The sequence below is a fragment of the Erythrolamprus reginae genome, chromosome 2 (assembly GCF_031021105.1).
Source record: "Erythrolamprus reginae isolate rEryReg1 chromosome 2, rEryReg1.hap1, whole genome shotgun sequence".
NCBI lineage: Eukaryota > Metazoa > Chordata > Lepidosauria > Squamata > Dipsadidae > Erythrolamprus > Erythrolamprus reginae.
This window is the reverse complement of record NC_091951.1, coordinates 30,163,235-30,185,447: the sequence shown is the minus strand read 5'-3', so window position 1 is coordinate 30,185,447 and position 22,213 is coordinate 30,163,235. Positions and strand designations below refer to the sequence as shown.

The 22,213-nt window shown below is 41.2% G+C and overlaps 1 protein-coding gene across 1 annotated transcript in view; it reads right to left on the bottom strand.

The window, feature by feature from the left end:
• Positions 1-704: 704 nt before the first annotated feature.
• The window catches only part of NOTCH4 (notch receptor 4), a 72,829-nt gene continuing 51,320 nt past the window's right edge, over positions 705-22,213 (bottom strand). Inside the window, exons 19-26 of the mRNA XM_070744123.1 lie at positions 16,956-17,119; positions 14,951-15,173; positions 12,505-12,595; positions 12,294-12,423; positions 6,845-7,086; positions 4,032-4,179; positions 3,378-3,475; positions 705-1,795 (exon numbers count right to left, since the gene is read on the bottom strand). Coding sequence (XP_070600224.1) covers positions 1,448-1,795; positions 3,378-3,475; positions 4,032-4,179; positions 6,845-7,086; positions 12,294-12,423; positions 12,505-12,595; positions 14,951-15,173; positions 16,956-17,119 — 1,444 coding nt within the window. The 3' untranslated portion in view covers positions 705-1,447. The remainder of the gene's footprint in view (positions 1,796-3,377; positions 3,476-4,031; positions 4,180-6,844; positions 7,087-12,293; positions 12,424-12,504; positions 12,596-14,950; positions 15,174-16,955; positions 17,120-22,213) is intronic.

Below are 22,213 nucleotides of genomic sequence, written 5' to 3'. Positions count from 1 at the left end.
ATCAATATCTTTTGTTAAGTGAGATCTCCAGAATTGAATGCTTGAGGTCTGACTAGAGCCATATATAGCAGGAGTATGACCCTAATTTTCCTTGCTGATCATCCCTCTCTTGATGCATCTCAGATACGACATCTCAAATCCATTTGCTATCTTGTCTCGTTTGCTTGCTAGGAAGTTGACTTCCTGGTTTGAAAACTGGGAGATGGTGTACAGCGTTCCCTCGATTTTCGCAGGGGATGCGTTCCGAGACCGCCCGCAAAAGTCGAATTTCCGCGAAGTAGAGATGCGGAAGTAAATACACTATTTTTGGCTATGAACAGTGTCACAAGCCTTCCCCTAACACTTTAAGCCCCTAAATTACAATTTCCCATTCCCTTAGCAGCCATTTAGATTATTACTCACCATGTTTATTTATTAAAGTTTATTTTTTTAAAAATTATTAAAGGCGGACGAAAGTTTGGCGATGACATATGACATCATCGGGCAGGAAAAACCGTGGTAAAGGGAAAACCGCAAAGTATTTTTTAATTAATATTTTTGAAAAACCGTGGTATAGGCTTTTCGCAAAGTTCGAACCCGCGAAAATCGAGGGAACACTGTAGTTATTTTGACTGTGACCTCAGAGAGGAAATCTCCTACCCAAGTTGAAAATGTCCACCTAAGGAATCTTTTATACAAATGGAATCACTAGGAATTGAATTCAGTTTGGGGGAAGTTTTAACTTTACTTCACGCCTGTGTAGGCGTTTGCACAATGAGTATAATTGGTAACAACATGCCATTATTTAGAGACGTTCTTAGTGAGCTGAATTGCAAAACATGGTGGAATGAATAAATCAGAAAAAAATGGGGTGGGAAGCTTTGACTTGAGATAATCCATTTCCATCCCACATCTGCTTTTTCAAACTTCCATGTGTTGGACTTCAACTTCTAGAATTCTCAGCAGCCTAAATTGCCAGGTTGTTCAATCTCTCCCTGCAAAGAGACCAGTTCTGTAAGAAGACAACCTAGTAAGTCTCAATGCGTTTGAAGATACTGCAATAGTGGACTTTTCCATTCTCCATCTTGACATATGGGCTGGAATCCTGCTGCCACGATTACCGGCCTGAATTCTGAGAGTTGAAGTCCAACACACCTGGGAGATGTTCTTGGGAAGATCTAGCAAGGTTGGATGAATTGCTCTCTCTACGCTTCCGATTTTGTTAGATGACATTAGGATCCAAGTCATGTTGCATCATGCATGTGATAGCAGAACCATCTGGAGCTCTGTGAGGTCACTGCTGGAATGTCTTCATTTCTCCACACTGCCCTTGGCTATTCCACCAATCCTGTCCTGCAAATTTGGATATTCCACCACTCTGGTCCTGCAAATTTCGCTGGGGAAAGCTAGGTCCTTGGCCAAGGCTGTCACCGCTGACCCATAGTGTCCTCACGCAGACGGTGAGGATTCACTCCACGGCCTGCCCTATGGCCTCTTCCGATGGTGTAGCACCCTTAAAAGGTCCCTCGTTCTCTGGAACGGGAGTTAGCTGGGAAGTCTTGGGTGGATATGGCCATTTGTGCAATTTGGAGGAAGGGTGTGGGCGGGGCCTCTGTGGCGAAATCTGACCAGTCCCAGGAGGAAGGCAGGATTTGTCCAGGAGAGAGAGGATGTCGTGGTGCAGACGCTCAAGCGCTACATCTTTGGGGAGGTGACCCGTATTGTTCCGGAGGTTTTGCTTGGCACCATGTTGCAGAAGAAGGCAGGCCACTTGATAGCTTCCCTCCCGGGCAGCCAGGAACAGAGGAGTCTGGGCCTGCAGAGAGAGTGAAATTTATTTATTTATTTATTCATTCATTCATTCATTCGTTTGTTTGTTTGCTTGATTTGTATTCCGCCCCTCTCTGAAGACTCGGAGTGGCTCACAACAGGAACACAAAATACAAATCCAATGATTAAAAAAGCAGAGCAGTTTAAAAAGCCCTTGATTAAAAACATTCATGCAACCCAAACAAACCTTACATAAAACGGAATGGTTGGTTGTGGTTCAACTAATTAGGGCTGCTGTTAAATGGGCAATGTGCCGGCATCTGAGTGTGGAAGATTATCTATTCGGAGAAAGAGGAAGTGGCTTTCGTCTCAAGGACTCTCTTTGCATCGATCCCAGGACTTTGCAACTAAACCATAGTCAAGTTGCCAAGGGTTGAAGAAGGGTAGCTGTGACGTCTTCACAGCTGCTTGCTAATTGCTTGGTGTTTGTTTATTGCTTTTCACTGCCTTCAAGTCTGTTGCTTTGAAAGTGTGCCCTTTGACTGCAAAAAGGGTGTTTTGCTTTTCTTTTATGTTCGATAAAAAACTGTGTTCTTGACTTTTCAAGTGTGTGTGTCTGACTTCATACCTTTGCATTTAATTGGGGCTCGTGTCGTTGAGCCCATCAGAACACTAGTAGGCTCATGTTTCGCCCTCCCCAGGCTCCAAAGGCTTCCCTGGAGCTGAGGGAAGATAAAAACGCCCTCCCCCATCCCCCAGAGGACTTCTGGAAGCTGAAAACGCCCTGTCAGATCCTCTGTGCGAGCCAAAAATCAGCTGGCCAGCAAATATATGCCTGTTGCAGCTGCGCTAGGGCAACGGCTCGCATGCCAGCAGATATGGCTCCGCATGCCACCTGTGGCACCCGTGCCATAGGTTCGCCATCACTGGTATAGGTTCTCCTGCTGGAGCAGAGGGCTGGGTTAGGAGACCTCGAAAGTCCCTTCCAGATTTATTCTATTCTTCTAAGGAAGAGATGCCTGTATGATCTGGGACCATTGTTGGTGTCACATCCTTGATTAACCAAACCCAACTTCAATAGTCCATAGTCCATAAATGAATTTTTGAATTATGATGCACTTGCTGACACACAGGTTCAAGAGATTTTATTGCATGGTGTTTTTGCTTATCGTCGTTAATAAGGCAGTCCTCAGCTTATGACCACAGTGGAGATCAAAATTGGTGTTTATTTATTTATTTATTTATTTTATTTATTTATTTTGTCCAATACACAATACATATTGAAGAGAATAGACATGAAGTATTATATATAAAGAAAATATATAAAAGTAGAGGAGAAGATATATGAAAGGAAGAAAAGATATATGATATATGAAATAAGGAGAGACAATTGGACAGGGGACGAAAGGCACACTAGTGCACTTATGTACGCCCCTTACTGACCTCTTAGGAAGCTGGAGAGGTCAATCGTGGAGAGTCTAAGGGAGAAATGTTGGGGGTTAGGGGTTGACACTACTGAGTCCGGTAATGAGTTCCATGCTTCGACAACTCGATTGCTAACGTCATATTTTTTACAGTCAAGCTTGTTGGTAAGCGAGACAGGTGTTAAGTGAGCAAATGTACATTACCTGATTATCCAGAGCGTCCTTGTCAGCTCCGTTCCTGAGCAGAATGGCTGCGGCCCGGACATTGTTGACTGCTGCAGCCCAGTGGAGAGCACTCTTCCCTGTGAGACAGGAGAAATCGTTTTGATTTATGAGTAGAATTGAGTCTGGAATTACATCCTAAGTGGTGGCACTCGTGAAGTAGGCCACGCGACCAATTTTAGAATCTTTTCGTGGAGGTCATTAAATAAACACCACAATTGCTAAACCAATGTGGTCGTTGAGTGAGGCCAATTTGGACTCAATTTCCCAGTTACTGGGTGAGAAATCGGATTGCATTTAACCTGTGCCTTGTGTGTACCAGAAAATCCCTTTGACATTTAAAAAGGGAGTTTTTTTCTGCTTTTCTGTTGATAAAGACTTTTGGTTTTCCTTCTATCGTGTGTCTTTCTGGACTAATTACCCTGTAATTACGGGCGGTTGGGACACGTCGGCAGAACATACTTAAGAACCTGGTCACGGAACGAATTAAGTTCTTAAGTAGAGGTACCACTGTATTTTTCTTTCTTAGTCAGAAATGTTCAGATCTCAGAATTGCAGTTCCTTGGTCTTTTCCACCACAGTTTTTGTTACTAACCCTATCTCAACTTATAGCTCAGCCAGCATCTTGAATCTCACCTCTCTTATCTATGGCATGGATGTCCGTGTGATTGGCCACCAGCTCTTCCACCATATTTTCGACCCCAAGCCGTGTGGCAAGAATGAGAGGGGTGGTGCCATCGTCTGCCGAAGCATCCAGCTCTGTCTGTCTCTGTCGGAGAAGGATCTGAGGGAAGCCATTTTGAACCATCAGGAAACACAAGCACAAAGAATACAATGTTTGAGGGGTGAGGTTTGACTGCTAAATCATCTGACCTCATTATTATTATTATTATTATTATTATTATTATTATTATTATTATTTATTGGATTTGTATGCCACCCCTCTCCGCAAGCTCGGGGCGGCTAACAACAGCAGTAGAACAGTACAACAAAATCCAATACTAAAAAAGCAGTTAAAACCCATTATATAAAAACCAATCATACATACAAACATACCATACATAAAATTGTGAAGGCCTAGGGGGAAAGTGTATCTTAGTTCCCCCATGCCTGGCGGCAGAGGTGGGTTTTAAGCAGCTTACGAAAGGCAAGGAGGGTGGGGGCAATTCTAATCTCTGGGGGGAGTTGGTTCCAGAGGGTCGGGGCCGCCACAAAGAAGGCTCTTCCTCTGGGTCCCGCCAAGCGACATTGTTTGGTTGACGGGACCCGGAGAAGACCCACTCATGAGGAGCTAATCTCAATTTTCAGCAAATTTTTTCATTTGGGCATTTATTCTACGTGGAAAATCAAATTGCAGGTAGTCCTTGACTTATGATCTTATGACTTTGAACTGGTAGTGGAAATTGTGAGCAGTTCGGAGAACTAGTAAATACCACCTCTGGCTGGCCCCACTCCCATCTATTCTCTGCCTCCCGAGTCCCAGCTGATCAGGAAGAAATGGGGATTTTCCAGTAACCTTGCCCTGCCATGTCCACCAAGCCATGCCCACAGAATCAGTAGTAAAATATTTTGAATCCCACTATTAATGACTTGGTTCCTCCCACTTTTGGGTGTTCCACTGCAATTTCAATCAGTCGTTAAGTGACTGATTATTAAGTCATATATATGACAGAGCTGAAGGGATCAGGTCTGGTGGCCTAGAGCAGTGTTTTTCAACCAGTGTGCCGCGGCACATTAGTGTGCTGTGAGACATGGTCAGGTGTGCCGCGAAGCTCAGAGAGAGAAAGAAAACAAGAGAGAGAGAGAGAAAGAGCAAGAGGGAGAGAAAGCAAGGAAGCAAGAGAGAGAGAAAGAAAACAAAAGAGAAAGAAAGAAAGAAAGAGAGAAAGAAAGAGAGAGAGAGAGAAAGCAAGAAAGAGAGAGAAAGCAAGAGAGAGAGAAAGAAAGAGAATGAGAGAGAAAACAAGCAAGAGAGAGAGCAAGAGAGAAAGAAAGAAAGAGAGAGAGAAAGAGAGGGAGGGAGGGAGAGAAGGTGGGAGAGAGAAAGACATAGAGGGAGGTAGGGAGGGAGAGAGAAAGAGAGCAAAAAAGAGGAGCGAAGGAAGAAAGGGATGGAGAGAGAGAGAGAGAAAAAAGAGGGAGAGAAAGAGGGAGGGAGAGAGAAATAGAGCAAAAGGGGGGAAGAGAGAGATACTTTTTTGTCCAAACTTTTTTTAGCCCCCCCCCCTCAATGTGCCCCATGGTTTTGTAAATGTAAAAAATGTGCCGCGGCTCAAAAAAGGTTGAAAATCACTGGCCTAGAGGTTAATTCTCTGCCTTACAAGGCAGAAGCTGCCGGATCAAATCCCAGTAAGGGTGTTGCTAGCTGATGAGGCCAGAACAAGGCCGAAATGGTACCATCCCAGTCTCCCTTAATTTTAAAATTTCATATATATCCTGGTATATTGAAGGAACGTCACAGCTCCTTTTTGCCTCTAGGCCCAACCCAGGGCCATTTCAAGGCAGTTCATTCATAGCCAACAAACTATATTCTGTATTTAGGCCGAAATAGCGCTACCCCAGTCTCCCTTAATTTTAAAAATTCAGCAAAAACATGTGATACATATATATAGTTATATATAGTTATATATCTATATTATATATCTATCTATATTATATATATATATATGGTTATATATACAGTATGTGTATACAAAAAGGAAGCTGTGATGCTCCTTCAATATACCAGGGTGATTCGACACACAAAAAAATTTAACCCTTCCCTGGTACAGAGCTGAAGGGATTGGATACTGTAGCCTAGAGGTTAATTCTCTGCCTTACAAGGCAAAGGCTGCAAGTTCAAGTCCCAGTGAGGGTATGGCTAGCTGATGAGGCCAGAACAAGGCTGAAATTCTGCAAAAACATGTGACACACACAAATATAACATAGTTTTGCTGATAATGAATTCAACAGGAAAAAACCTCATATATATGCTCAAAAAAATAAAGGGAACACTCAAAGAACACATCCTGGATCTGAATGAATGAAATATTCTCATTGAATACTTTGTTCCGTACAAAGTTGAATGTGCACAACAGCATGTGAAATTGATTGTCAATTAGTGTTGCTTCCTAAGTGGACGGTTTGATTTCACAGAAGTTTGATTTACGTGGAGTTATATTGTGTTGTTTAAGTGTTCCCTTTATTTTTTTGAGCAGTGTATATGTGTGTGTGTGTGTGTGTGTGTGTGTTTAACATATTTTTTGCTGATAACGAAAAGGAAGGGAGACCACTATATATGTTTTCATAGATTTTCACGTGTATAGGTACACTTCAACGAGGTTCCACTTGTCATCTTTAGGCTAAGGGCTAAGGGGAACAAAGCCCCAGCTTATATACACACACACACACACAAATACACACACCAATCTGTTTCATATTATATTAATACTATTTTCTCTTTTTCTGACCTGGAATACCCCCAAAGCATCAGCTGCTATGGCGCTGTGCAAGGGAGTTCGTCCCCATTGGTCCCGGGCGTTCACATCGGCTCCAGCGGTCAGTAGTCTGCGGGCAGCATCTGCGCGAGAGTATCGAGCTGCTAAGTGAAGAGGGGTCTCTCCGAAGTTCTCCATTTGCTTGTCTGTCCAAGAACTCTCCACCTTCAACCCGGAAGAACAAGCCAAGGACATTGGTGGAGTCAGGCCACAAACTGGAAGCATAAAGAGCGTCCATGAAGCATCCATGAAGATAAGATTGGCTGTTTTAGCGCGGTTTGCAATCTTTAGCCAACTTTGAATGGTTTTGAGTAGAGAGCATTCTGATTCTAATTTCTCAATAGTAGCAACTGTGAGAGGAATCCTGGAGTCCTAGTCGACAACCATTTAAATATGAGCCTGCGGTGTGCAGCAGCTGCCAAAAAAGCCAACACAGTTCTAGGCTGTATTAAGAAGAGGATAGAATCAAGATAATTGTGAAGTGTTAATACCATTTTATAAGGCTTTGGTAAGGCCACCCTTGGAATACTGCACTCAGTTTTGGTCGCTACGATGTAAAAAGGATGTTGAGACTCTAGAAAGAGTGCAGAGAAGAGCAACAAAGATGATTAGGGGGCTGGAGGCTAAAACATATGAAGAACAGTTGCAGGAACTGGGTATGTCATAGAAACATAGAAACATAGAAGACTGACGGCAGAAAAAGACCTCATGGTCCATCTAGTCTGCCCTTATACTATTTCCTGTATTTTATCTTACAATGGATATATGTTTATCCCAGGCATGTTTAAATTCAGTTACTGTGGATTTACCAACCACGTCTGCTGGAAGTTTGTTCCAAGGATCTACTACTCTTTCAGTAAAATAATATTTTCTCATGTTGCCTTTGATCTTTCCCCCAACTAACTTCAGATTGTGTCCCCTTGTCCTTGTGTTCACTTTCCTATTAAAAACACTTCCCTCCTGGACCTTATTTAACCCTTTAACATATTTAAATGTTTCAATCATGTCCCTCCTTTTCCTTCTGTCCTCCAGACTATACAGATTGAGTCCATTAAGTCTAGTTTAATTAAAAGAAGGACTGGGGTAACATTAATTTGATCCTATTGTTATAGTGTATAACAACAGACATCTGAGTTTCCCTCTGCTACCTCTTAAATTATTCTTTTCTTTCTCCTACTTTCCCTTTCCCCAAAATTGTCTCTTACAGGTAGTCTTTGACTTATGAACCTCATTTGAACTCAAAGTATGTAAGGAAGGAGAGAGAGAGAGACAAGAAAGAAAGAAAGAAAGAAAGAGGGAGGGAGGGAGGGAAGAGAAGGAAAGGAAAAAAAGGAAAAGGAAAAATAAAAGGAAAAAAGGAAAGGAGGAGGAAAGGAAAGGAGGAAAAAGGAAAGGAGGAAAAAGGAAAGGAGGAAAAAAGAAAAGGAAAAAGAAAGGAAAGTAGGAAGAACTGAAAGAAAGAAAGAAAGAAAGAAAGAAAGAAAAAACTTACAACCACAATTGAGCCTAAATTTTTTAAAGTTTTTTAAGCATTAGGTGAGTTTCACCACATTTTACAAGTTGGCCACACCCACTCAGTCACCTGACCACCAAGACATGTCCATCTGAAACTATGCCCCTGACATCCTGGTCACACCCACAAAACAAGCCACGCCCACAGAGCTGGTAGTAAAAAAATTGGAACCGATGCCTGCCTCAGGACTATGCCATAAATATGAGTTAGTTGCCAAGTGTCTGAATTTTGATCATGTGACCATGGGATGCTGCAATGGTCATAAGTGTGAAAAATAGTTATAAGTCTCTTTATTCAGTGCTACTGTAACTTTTTGCTTTTGTTCTTCAGTTTTTCTTTTTAAAGCAAAATTATAAAAACACGAATGTTTAATTTTTTAAAATTTTTACAAACTCAGATTTGTCTATTTTTCAGGTTTGTTTGTTTTAATTTATTTATTTATTTATTTATTCATTTGTCCAATACACAAATACATAGGAAGAAGAATAGACATGTAGTAATATATATAAGGGTAAAAATGAACTTAGAGGACAGGATATATGAAAGAAAGAAAATATATATGATAAGTGAGAGAAAGGAAAGACAATTGGACAGGGGACGAAAGGCACACCAGTGCACTTATGTACGCCCCTTACTGGCCTCTTAGGAACCTGGAGAGGTCAATCGTGGAGAGACTAAGGGAGAAATGTTGGGGGTTAGGGGTTGACACAATTGAGTCCGGTAATGAGTTCCACACTTCGATAATTTTTCCAACAAAATATGGTCACTGTAGAAATAGAAGCAAGCAGGCTCCCGACAAGCAAAATCAATGGGGAGAAGCCAGATTCACTTAACAATTGCAGTGAATTATATAACAACAACAGGCAAAAAAGGTTGTAAAATTGGCCATGACTCAAACGCCTTGTTTAGCAATAAATATTCTGTGCTTCTAAATCAAGAACTCCCTGTATCTTACTTCATGGAAAGCTCAGCCAAAACCCCTAAATTATAAACCACAAGTAGTTTGTTTCCCATGTGGCTCTAAGCCAAAATCTCTTATCCAGTCTGGGGAGTGAACAAAATCATTTGCTACTCTGGCTGTTTGAAGTATACACGCTTGGCAATTTGTTCTTGAAAACTATGCAACATTGTGGCTGCCAATTTCCCGAACTTTGCCAACAGCAATAAAAACCAACAAAGTGCCATCTGAAATCCACCCGCAAAGAAAGAAACCCCAATGCCCTTAGGCAAGTGAGATACGATCTGATCTCATCTAATTGAACTAAATAATCCTAGTTTTACAGAAGATACCCCTGTTCAGTCTACTTTGTGGGAAATACAAAGAAAATAATTCAAATGTAAACACAATTTGAGTTTTTGGAGGGGGAAGCAAGTTGATGATTGAAACATTTAAATATGTCAATGGGTTAAAGAAGGTTCAGGAGAGAAGTGTTTTTAATAGGAAAGTGAACACAAGAACAAGGGGACACAATCTGAGGTTAGTTGGGGGAAAGATTTATTTATTTGTTTGTTTGTTTGTTTGTTTGTTTGTTTGTTTATTCATTCATTCATTCATTCATTCATTCATTCATTTATTAGATTTGTATGCTGCCCCTCTCCGTAGACTCGGGGCGGCTCACAAAAGATCAGAAGCAACGTGAGAAATTATTATTTTACTGAAAGAGTAGTAGATGCTTGGAACAAACTTCCAACAGACGTGGTTGGTAAATCCACAGTAACTGAATTTAAACATGCCTGGGATAAACATAGATCCATCCTAAGATAAAATACAGGAAATAGTATAAGGGCAGACTAGATGGACCATGAAGTCTTTTTCTGCCGTCAGTCTTCTATGTTTCTATGATGTTCTTCTTCCTAGGCCACTGAGCAGGACAATGAAATATGTAAGTGGCTTGGTCAGATATATAAAACCATCAGCAAAAAGCTGCCGCAACTTTGGGTGTGCTGCATATTCACCCAGGTTGCACAACCCTTCCTTTGGTTCTTGAATTCCCTGGGTTTGCCCAATAGGCTGGATCACAAAGCGGATTAGAGCAGTGTCAATCAACTAATCAATCAGAATAGATCTGGAAGGGACCTTGGAGATCTTCTTTATGGTAGTCCAAAATTCAGCTCAAGCAAGAGGCCCTATGCTAGTGATGGTGAATCTTTTTTGGCTTGGGTGCCAAAAGGAAGCACACACATGTGCTGACACCCATAATGCAATGCTCTCCCCCCAAGCACATGTACACAACCTTCACAACCCCCCCTGGGGGGGGAATCACTAACCCCCTCAGAGAGGGTCCGCAACTTGGGCGTCTTCCTCGATCCACAGCTCACATTAGAGAACCGTCTTTCAGCTGTGGCGAGGGGGGCGTTTGCCCAGGTTCGCCTGGTGCACCAGTTGCAGCCCTACTTGGACCGGGACTCACTGCTCACAGTCACTCATGCCCTCATCACCTCTAGGCTCGACTACTGTAACGCTCTCTACATGGGGCTACCTTTGAAGAGTGTTCGGAAACTTCAGATCGTGCAGAATGCAGCTGCGAGAGCTATCATGGGCTTTCCCAAATATGCCCATGTTACACCAACACTCCGCAGTCTGCATTGGTTGCCGATCAGTTTCCGGTCACAATTCAAAGTGTTGGTTATGATCTATAAAGCCCTTCATGGCATCGGACCAGATTATCTCCGGGACCGCCTTCTGCCACACGAATCCCAGCCACCAGTTAGGTCTCACAGAGTTGGCCTTCTCCGGGTCCCGTCAACTAAACAATGTCGTTTGGCAGGACCCAGGGGAAGAGCCTTCTCTGTGGTGGCCCCGACCCTTTGGAAGCAACTCCCCCCAAATATCAGAGTTGCCCCCACCCTCCTTGCCTTTCGTAAGCTCCTTAAAACCCACCTCTGTCGTCAGGCATGGGGGAATTGAGACTTTCCCTCCCCCTAGGCTTATAAAATTTATGCATGGTATGTCAGTATGTATGATTGGTTTCTTAAATTGGGTTTTTAAAAATTAACTTAAATATTAGATTTGTTTACGTTGTATAATTATTGCTGTTAGCCGCCCCTAATCTACGGAGAGGGGCGGCATACAAATCTGATTAATAAATAAATAAAATTAATAAATATCTCCCTCTGCATGTGCACAGGAAAGCCTCCTGAACCCTGAGATGGCAAAAACGGCCAAATGGGCCAATCAGAAGTTCAGAAACGCTAGAGCATGGAACCTGAGCACTGGAACTAACATAGGACAATGCCTCGTGTGTCATCAGATATGGTTCCGCCTGCCACCTGTGCCATCGGTTCTCCATCACTACCCTATACCATGGGTACTTCAACTCCAAGAATCATGTTAGCTCAGGAATTCTGGGAGTTGAAGTCCACATGTCATAGAAGTGCCAACTTTGCCTACCCCTGCCCTATACCATTTCAGGCTGGTGGCTGTCCAGTCTTTTCTTAAAAACCTCCAGCGATGAAGCACCTACAAGTTCAGGACCCAAATTATTCCATTAGTTAATTGTCCTCTTTGTTAGGAAGTTTCTCCTTAATCCCAGGTTGCTTCTCTCCTTGACAGTGTCTCAACCTACACAATTTTGAGAAGTCGGGACTTCAACTCCCAGAATTCTCTAGACAGAAAGTTCCTTGGTTGGGCTATTGGTTACTTCTTGGATTGTTGAACTGGCAAACAAGCCAACAGCAAACAGCTCAACCAAAGCCCATTCCAACATCACTCCCACCAACACTGACAGGGCAAGACACTAGAATATAAACTGAGAACAAGCTCCCTTCCTTACTAGCACTGATGATGTTAGCTAGTTTGGGGATGAAACGTCTGAAAAAAAACAACCAAGCTCAGAGAGCACCAAGGATTGTCACATGAATTCCCGAGCTGCAAGAATTCTCCGTTATTAATTAGGTTTTTTCTTTTACCTGGCTCTTGATTTCTGGCTGCTTTCTGCCTGGTATCTTTCCTCTGGATTGGGACCGCAACATTGCCTAACGTCTGTGTCTTCGTTTTTACGTGGCCTTGATTGGAGACCGGGACAGAATCAAGATCCTCCTGCACAGAAGACATGATTGTGAAGAGAACCTCCCAAAAAACATCTGTGGGATGGACGTTGCCCACAATCCCTATAAGTACCTGCATATCTTTGGGGTTCAAAGTCTCATCGAAATGGGGGTTGGAGAAGGTGTCGTGATCTTCTGCAAATTCGGTACTGAGTTTTGTTGGCCTGTGTTTGCGAGGAGAGCAAAAAGAAAAAAAAAAGTGAGAAGATTGTTGTTTTATGAATGCCAGAACAGAGCAGTTCCCGTGAGCCACAGAAGCTGATAGACAGCCCCCCACATACTGTGATTTCCACCGACTCCTAAATTTGCTTGTGGTCTGCAGATGTAATGCAGAATGTTGTTGTTGTTGTTGCTGCTGCTGTTATTATTATTATTATTCATTTAATTATTAATTTATATATTCGATTTTTTTATGCCACTCTTCTCCTTAGACCTTACAACATGTTAGCAATGGTACTTTTTAACAGAGCCAGCATATTATTATTATTATTATTATTATTATTATTATTATTGCTGTTGTTGTTGTTAACAGAGCCAGCATATTGATTGTTGTTGTTGTTGCTGCTGTTGTTGTTGTTATTATTATTATTATTATTATTATTAATTAGATTTACATGCTGCCCCTCTCCGAAGACTCGGGGCAGCTTACAACATATAAAAAGATAGTATACATAGAGATATAGTTAATTTGAATTAAAAGTTACATTTTAAAAAGTTACATTTAAAAACTAGGGGAAAGAACTATTGAAATACACACATATCCATCCATACAAACTCATTATACATTCATAGGCCAGGGGGCGGAGTCTAATAACCCCAAGATTGGCAGCATAGGTGAGTCCTTAGGCTCTTTCGGAAGGCAAGAAAGGTGGGGGCAGTACGAATCCCCGGGGAGAGATGATTCCAGAGGCCTGGAGCCCCCACAGAGAAGGCCCTTCCCCTAGGTCCTGCCAAGTGACATTGTCACTTGGCAGGACCTAGGGACCTGTAGGAGGCCGACTCTGTGGGACCTAACCAGTCGCTGGGATTCGTGCGGCAGGAGGCTGTCCTGTAGGTAACCTGGTCCCATGCCATTTAGGGCTTGCCATGTTGGAAGAAGAATTCTACTATTTCGGTCAGCTTTTATCCATGGAATGGGGCCAGTACAGTACTATTTTCTCAACCTTGGCTACTTTAAGACACGTGGACTTCAACTCAGCATGTTGGCTGGGGAATTTTGGGAGTTAAAGTCCACATGTTTTAAAGTAGCCAGGGTTGAGAAACGTTGGATTAATAGAAGATTTGAAGCCACCTTAATCTAGGCCAAATCAATTTGTCCATCTAAATCATTACTCTCTTTGGCTGGCACCAGCTCCAAACAGTGGATGCCCCTTCCTGTGACCGTCACTGGAGACTTTTCACATGGAAGCTGCTCACATCTAAATCTGGGAAACTTAGAACATTCTTGATGACTCGTCTACTTTTCTTCCACCACCAAAAAAAAGAGAAAAGAAATATAAACCTGCCTAAAAGACTTAATCAGCCCCTGATAATATATATATATATATGTATATTTCCTTCCTCACAGGAAAAAAAAATCACTTTCTTCTTTAAATTACCAGAAATATTAAGTCATTAGTTGTAGTTTTATTTTTGCTACTACAGTGTTCCCTCGATTTCCGCGGGGGATGTGTTAAAGGTGGACGAAAGTTTGGTGATGATATATGACATCATCGGGCAGGAAAAACCATAGTATAGGGGGGGAAAACTGCAAAATATTTTTTAATTTATATTTTTGAAAAACCGTGGTATAGATTTTCCGCGAAGTTCGAACCCGCGAAAATCGAGGGAACACTGTATTATATAAATGCTTTGGGTTCTGTCTTCCCCAAAGATATGTTTTGCTGATGATATTGACTAGGCTTACTATAGGACATAATTATCTTCTAAAATTAGTCCACAGAGAGGGGGGGCATACAAATCTAAATTATTATTATTGTTGTTGTTGTTGTTATTATTATTATTATTATTATTATTATTATTATTATTATTCACATTCAACCTCATTTATTGTGATAGGAAAAACATACCCAGAGCCCAGAAGGGAAAAAAAGGATAGAAATCAAAATTTTATTAAAAAGAAAACATACACACAAGCATACCATGCATAAACTATATAGGCCCGGGGTAGATGTCTCAATTCCCCCATGCCTGACGGCAGAGGTTGGTTTTAAGGAGTTTACGAAAGGCAAGGAGGGTGGGGGCAATTCTAATCTCTGGAGGGAGCTGGTTCCAGAGGGTCGGGGCCGCCACAGAGAAGGCTCTTCCCCTGGGTCCTGCCAAACGACATTGTTTAGTCGACGGGACCCAGAGGAGGCCCACTCTGTGGGACCTAACCGGTTGCTGGGATTCGTGAGATGTCATGCTTTATGACTGTATATCTTAGCAATGGGTATTCTGGCCCCAATTGCTGTCATAAATCAAGGACAACCTATACTCCATTCAAAGCAAAGCCCCCGATTCATTTTTTCAATGCTCACTTCAGTCTGATCGCATCTTCACCCACTGGATCCCGTCGACAGCGACGTTTCTTGCCTTGGCGGGGTGAAAATCCTGGCGGGAGCCAAAGAGATCCATGCTCCCGATGCTGAGGTCGGCGGATTCTCCACACCCCAATAAAGATCACCAGAGCTAGCACAAGAGCCCCAACACCCACACAATAAATGAGAGGCCCAGAAAAATGGGAGACGGAGGCCTGGGAATCTGGTTGAAGGAAAAGGAAGATTGTCAAATATCCGTTTCGTTCTCTTCCCTGTTGCCCCCATTTTTGAACCCATCTACATCAGGGGTCCCCAATCCCCAGCACTGGTCCGTTGCAGGCCAGAAATCGGACCCACATAAACAAGCGAAGCCCCCATCTGTGGGGTGCAGGCAGCACATGAAACCAAGGACCCCTCTGTTAAGATATTCATGAACTGGGAGAGCCAATAGTAACAAGGTCAGTCAATGAATAGGCCATAGCAACTAAGTCAACCAATGGGAGCTAACAACTTTTGAGTCTGTGCAGAGAATTGAAACTGAATACTTAAGCTTAAGGATGGGCGTGGCTCCAGGTCCACTCTGCTCTCTGTCCACTCTGTGCTTGTCTACTCTGCTGAAATGAAACTAACTCTCCTGCTTGTGTTTACTTGTAACTACATTGAAGAACTCTGCTAATGGTATTGTAAATTCATCTGCTACTATGTCTACTAAATCTGCACTTCTATTCTACTAGTTTTTCTCATCATTCCTATAATCCTTTTCCTCCCTCTTAGGACTGTATGACTATAACTTGTTGCTTATATCCTAAGATTTTTATTAATATTGATTGTTTCTTCATTGCTTATTTGACCCCTATGACAATCATGAACTGTTGTACCACATGATTCTTGACAAATTTATCTTTTTCTTTTATGTACGTTGAGAGCATATGCACCAAGACAAATTCCTTGTGTATCACACTTGGCCAATAAAAAATTTATTCTATTCTATTCTATTCTATTCTATTCTATTCTAAAGAAGTTAATGAATTCAGCTGAATCAGTCATCTGTGTGTGCTTCTGGAAATTGATTTTTCTGCAACAAACTTTAATATCCTCCAGTTGGCAGAAAAACAACTTTTCACAACTTTCCTGGCGCCCCAAAGATTGGGGGCTGCTGATTTACACTACAGATCTTAGATCACTTCCATTTCGCTTACGGTATTTGCTTCAGTTTGTTATTTGAAGACAACTCCTGGGCATTTTGCCAAACTTTGTAATCTATTAAAGACTAATTAAGGGGCGTACATAAGTGCACCAGAATGCCTACCGTCCCCTGTCCTATAGTCTCTCCTATATCTCCTATATCTTCTCTACTATCTCTTCTATCCATTATATCTCTTGTATCTCTTGTATCTCTTATATTTTCTGCTATTCTCTCTAGTTATATTTTACTCCTATATTTCTCTTCCATACTTTCTTTGATACAATCTACTCGTATATATCCTCTATTATTATTGTGTATTATTGTGTATTAGACAAAACAAACAAATAAATAAAATAAAATAAAATAAATAAATAATTGCTATTCTATGATTTAAGGTTTTATGAACTTATGCCAACTGTTAATGATGACTAATTAACAGTTGGGCTTTTGCAAGAAAATACTGCCTTTAAGTTTGTGTGTGTGTGTGTGTGTGTGTGTGTGTGTGTGTGTGAAAAACCTCTACTAAGACAGTTATTAGTAGTCAATAGAATAGAATAGAATTCTTTATTGGCCAAGTATGATTGGACACACAAGGAATTTGTCTTGGTGCATATGCTCTCAGTGTACATAGAGGAAAAAGATACAGTTGTCTAGAATCAGGTGGTACAACACTTAATGATTGTCATAAGGCTATTGATTAAAAATAAATTCAAACAAACTGTGTTTTGCTATGTTCTTAGCTGGGGCAGAACAACATGTCACACCTTCTTCCTCCCTCCCTCCCCCCCTCTCAGAAAGTTATATTGTGTTCACACATACCATTTTCTACAGCTTCAAGCCAGGCTGCTACCATTTGGTGCGGGATCAAGGATGACAACACTTCTTTGGCCATTAAGGAGCCCAAAAGGTTCAGGGTGGATTTGGCAGAAGTGGGGCATTTCCCTTGGCACGAGTTCCCGTCCACAACCAGGAAGACGGTATATCTGCAGGACAGAAGAAGAAACCAAGATGTTTGATAGACTGTACAGTGGCTATATTTTCCTGTAATTACTTCCTCTATCACTCAAACGCAGAGCAATCAGAGTGGTGGGATTTTTCAACCATATTTAGAGAAGATTTCTGTAGGCTCCCTACAGAGGTGAAGTTTTGTAATACTGTATTTTACAGCACTGTACTTGGAAACCGGGCCATCTTAGATATTTTCTTTTAAATATTAGATTTGTTCATTGTACACTGTTTTATTATTGTTGTGAGCCGCCCCGAGTCTGCGGAGAGGGGTGGCATACAAATCTAATAAATAATAATAATAATAATAATAATAATAATAATAATTATTATTATTATTATTATCATCATCATCATCATCATTATCATTATCATTATTATCAGCATTATAGGCCCCGGGCAAAGCAGTGTACTGGGCCCTATGACAACTACTCACAGGAATAAAAATGTAATTGCTAGGTAAAATTACAGATATATTTATTTTATTGGCACGTCCAACAAAATCGATGTTGAAACATTAAAAATAGGCTTACTTACATGAGGCTTGAATAAACACAATAATATTCAGTAAGCCATAAAGTTTCTGTATTTATATGATACAAGGTGTATTGAAAGATTAACATACACAGATTAGTATGGGGTCTATATGCTTGGCGGCCCACAGGCAAGTGCCCATCATATTAAGACAGCCTTGCTTGGAAAACGATATCAAGATTTATCTATTTATAAAGAGCATTGCTCTTTATGAATTACTGAGAATGATGAAATCCTGAAATAAAAGTTGACCTGAACTTTATCGTAACTGCATTTAACTAGGGCCTACGAACTTCATTGTCCATGCGTATATGGAGATTCTCAGTCATCCAGGCCCTGATTGTCCCAAAGATGTTTTTTTCAGAGCTTCTACAGCTCCGACTGGATGTTAGGTAGTAGAAGAATGTATATTCCTTGCAGTCAGCTGGTCACCTGCATTCTTTTAGGGAGTCGTTGAGACAACCTGGACGACACAGATAAACCTCCAGGTGGCCTCAACGACTCTCTAAAAGGATGCAAATGACCATTCCCCACCATCCAGTCAGAGCTGAAGAAGCTTCTTGGATGAGAAGTGAAATGTCTTCAAAGAAAACAAATGACTACTTCAGCTTCAACCGCAACAACACAAGAGCACAAAACAGATTCAAACTTAATACGAACCGCTCCAAACTTGACTGTAAAAAATATGATTTCAACAATCGAGTTATCAAAGCGTGGAACTCATTGCCGGATTCAGTGGTGTCAACCCCTAACCCCCATCACTTCTCCCTTAGACTCTCCATGATTGACCTCTCCAGGTTCCTAAGAGGCCAGTAAGGGGCGTACATAAGTGCACTGGTGTGCCTTTCGTCCCCTGTCCAATTGTCTTTCCTTTCTCTCACTTATCATATATATTTTCTTTCTTTTATATATCCTCTCCTCTAAGTTCACTTTACCCGAGTCTGCAGAGAGGGGCGGCATACAAATCTAATAAATTTATTTATTTATTTATTTATTTATTTATTTATTTATTTATTCATTCATTCATTCATTCATTCATTCATTCATTTATTTATTTATTTAGATTTGTATGCCGCCCCTCTCCGCAGACTCGGGCCGGCTCACAGCAAGATACAGCAATTCATGACAAATCCAAATAAATTTAAAAGATTTAAAAAGATTTAAAAAGAACCCCATTTACTAACAAACACACACACAAACATACCATGCATAAATTGAACATGCCCGGGGGAGGTGTTTCAGTTCCCCCATGCCTGACGGCAAAGGTGGGTTTTAAGGAGTTTACGGAAGGCAGGGAGAATAGGGGCAGTTCTAATCTCTGGGGGGAGTTGGTTCCAGAGAGTCGGGGCCGCCACAGAGAAGGCTCTTCCCCTGGGGCCCGCCAACCGAATAAATAAATAAATAAATAAATAAATAAATAAATATTACAACATGTCTATTTTTCTTCCTATGTATTTGTGTATTGGACAAATGAATAAATAAATAAATAAATAAATAAATGAAAAGTCCAGTTGCCTCCTGAAATTTTGGATATCTGTGTGAGTTTTTGAACGGCTTCTAACTAGTTCAGTGTTTCCCAACCTCAGGAACTTTAAGAGGTGCAGCTAACACTTCCTTTTGCAAAATGCCAGCATCATAAGGATAAGAAACAAGGGTTACCCAAGGATAGAAGCAACCTGGAATTAAGCAGTAACTTCCTAACAGTGAGGACAATTGAATCAGTGGAACAGCTTTCACCCAAAGCTATGGTTGTTCCATCACTGGAGGTTTTTAAAAACCCTGCTGTTCTGTTCCCACACCAACTTTAGTAAAATAGAACGCATTTTGCAGGCAAAACTATCTATAAATTGAAAAAAACCCACAAAAATGGGGGGGCGCATTTTATGAGCAAAATCAACCAATAAGCATTAATTTTTTCATTTCAATTTTCATTTCATTGTGTGCAGAAATGTTCAAACTTGTTTCCAAGTGAAAAAAGCTTTCAAAAAGACCAAATATAAGTACCTAAAATGAACGATTTGTGGTTCGGGTCAAATAGACCTGGGAACAGAACTTTAGGGTGTGTTTTTGAGCAGAACAGCAATTAAGAAGAGACTGGACAGTAACTTGTCTGAAATGGTATAGGGCAGTGATGGCGAACCTATGGCATGGGTGCCACAGGTGGCACGCGGAGCCGTATCTGCTGGCATCCAAGCTATTGCCCTAGCTCAGCTCCAATGTGAATGTGGGTGCTGGCCAGCTGATTTTTGGCTCACAGAGGCTCTGGGAGGGCATTTTTGGCTGCCAGAGAGCCTGCAGGGAGATGGGGGAGAGCATTTTACCCTCTCCCAGCTACTGGGAAGCCTTTGGAGCCTGGAGAGAGCAAAGCACTAGCCTACTGGGCCCACCAGAAGTTGGGAAATAGGCCGTTTCTGGCCTCCAGAGGACCTCCAAAGGGCCTCCAGTGGACGGGGAAGCTGTTTTCGCTTTCCCCAGGCATTGAATTATGGGCATGGGCACTCACACGTGCACGATAACACTCGCCCACGCTCTTTCGGCACCCAAGGAAAAACAGGTTCTCCATCACTGGTATAGGGCCTCTGGTTTGAGCAAGGATTGGATTAGAAGGTCTTTTCCAGCTCTATTCTATTCTACTCTTGAAAAAAGCACCTTTGGGACAACCATGACTTGGAGGACTGAGAATCTCCATAACATGGATTGATATTTTTCAACTACCGGTAGATCTCACTTAGCAACCTCTTAATTTAGTGAACATTGTTACAAACAGAGACAAAAGAAAATACTCCTGCCGTCAATTATAGCCTGTGCAGATCTGTAAAGCCAAGAAAAGATTAATCACTTGTGGTCTCACTTAGCAACCACTTCACTTAATGACTGAATTGCAGGTCTTAATTGTAGTCATCAAATGAGGACTGAACATAAGAAGAGCCATTCTGAATCGGGCCAAAGCCCATCGAGTCCAGCATTCTGTGTCACACAGTGGCCCACCAATTGTCCATGGGGATCTTGAGCAGAAAGAGAAGGCAAGACCCTCCCTTTCCCTTGACCCCCAACAAATGATACTCAAGGGAATCCTGCCTGCCTCAACCAACATAGAGGCGGCACTTGGACATCCGTTTCAATAACCACTGATACACTTGGCATCCATGAATCTGTCTAATCCTGCCTTGAAGCTATCCAGGCTGACAGCTGACACGACCTCTTCTGGAAGTGAATTCCATAAACCTACCTACCTACCTACCTACCTACCTATCATCTATCTATCTATCTATCTATCTATCTATCTATCTATCTATCTATCTATCTATCTATCTATCTATCATCTATCTATCTATCATCTATCTATCTATCATCTATCTATCTATCTATCATCTATCTATCTATCATCTATCTATCTATCTATCTATCTATCTATCTATCATCTATCTATCATCTATCTATCTATCTATCTATCTATCTATCTATCTATCTAATCTATCTATCTATCTATCTATCATCTATCTATCTATCTATCTATCTATCTATCTATCTATCATCTATCTATCTATCTATCTATCATCTATCTATCATCTATCTATCATCTATCTATCTATCTATCTATCTATCTATCATCTATCTATCTATCTATCTATCATCTATCTATCATCTATCTATCTATCTATCTATCATCTATCTATCTATCTATCATCTATCTATCTATCTATCTATCATCTATCTATCTATCATCTATCTATCTATCATCTATCTATCTATCTATCTATCATCTATCTATCATCTATCTATCTATCTATCTATCATCTATCATCTATCTATCTATCTATCTATCATCTATCTATCTATCATCTATCTATCTATCATCTATCTATCTATCTATCTATCTATCTATCTATCTATCTATCTATCTATCTATCTATCATCTATCTATCTATCTATCTATCATCTATCTATCTATCTATCTATCTATCTATCTATCTATCTATCTATCTATCTATCTATTAGATTTGTATGCCGCCCCTCTCCGTAGACTGTCTGGGTGAAGAAATATTTCCCTTTATTTGTCCTCGCTTTCGGATCTATGAGATTTAGGGAGTATCCCAGGGGTGGGCTACTGCCCGGACAGGGGGAACACAGTGGGGTAGTGAAAATGGAGCTCCACCCCTCAACACCCAATTTGCACTGAAAGATGTTGAAAGAAAATGCAGGGCATCCTGCATAAGCCACGCCCACTGTGTGGTAGTAAAAATGTTAGTAGCCCTTTACTGGAGTGCCCCCTCGTCCTAGTATTTTGTGATAGAGAAAACAATTTTTCTCTATCCACCTTTTCTATCCCATGCATGATTTTATTTATTTTTTCTTTCAGTGGCAGGCATATCGAGGGAGTTTCGGATAAAGTTATCAATGAGAAATAAGAAATAATATAATAATACCGCTAAAAATTAAAATAAGGAGGCTGTCAATTGAGCCAGCCTCAGGAGGGGAGAGGAGACATACTATATGCTTGTCTTTAAATTTTTTGTCTGTATTGTATGCAATGTACT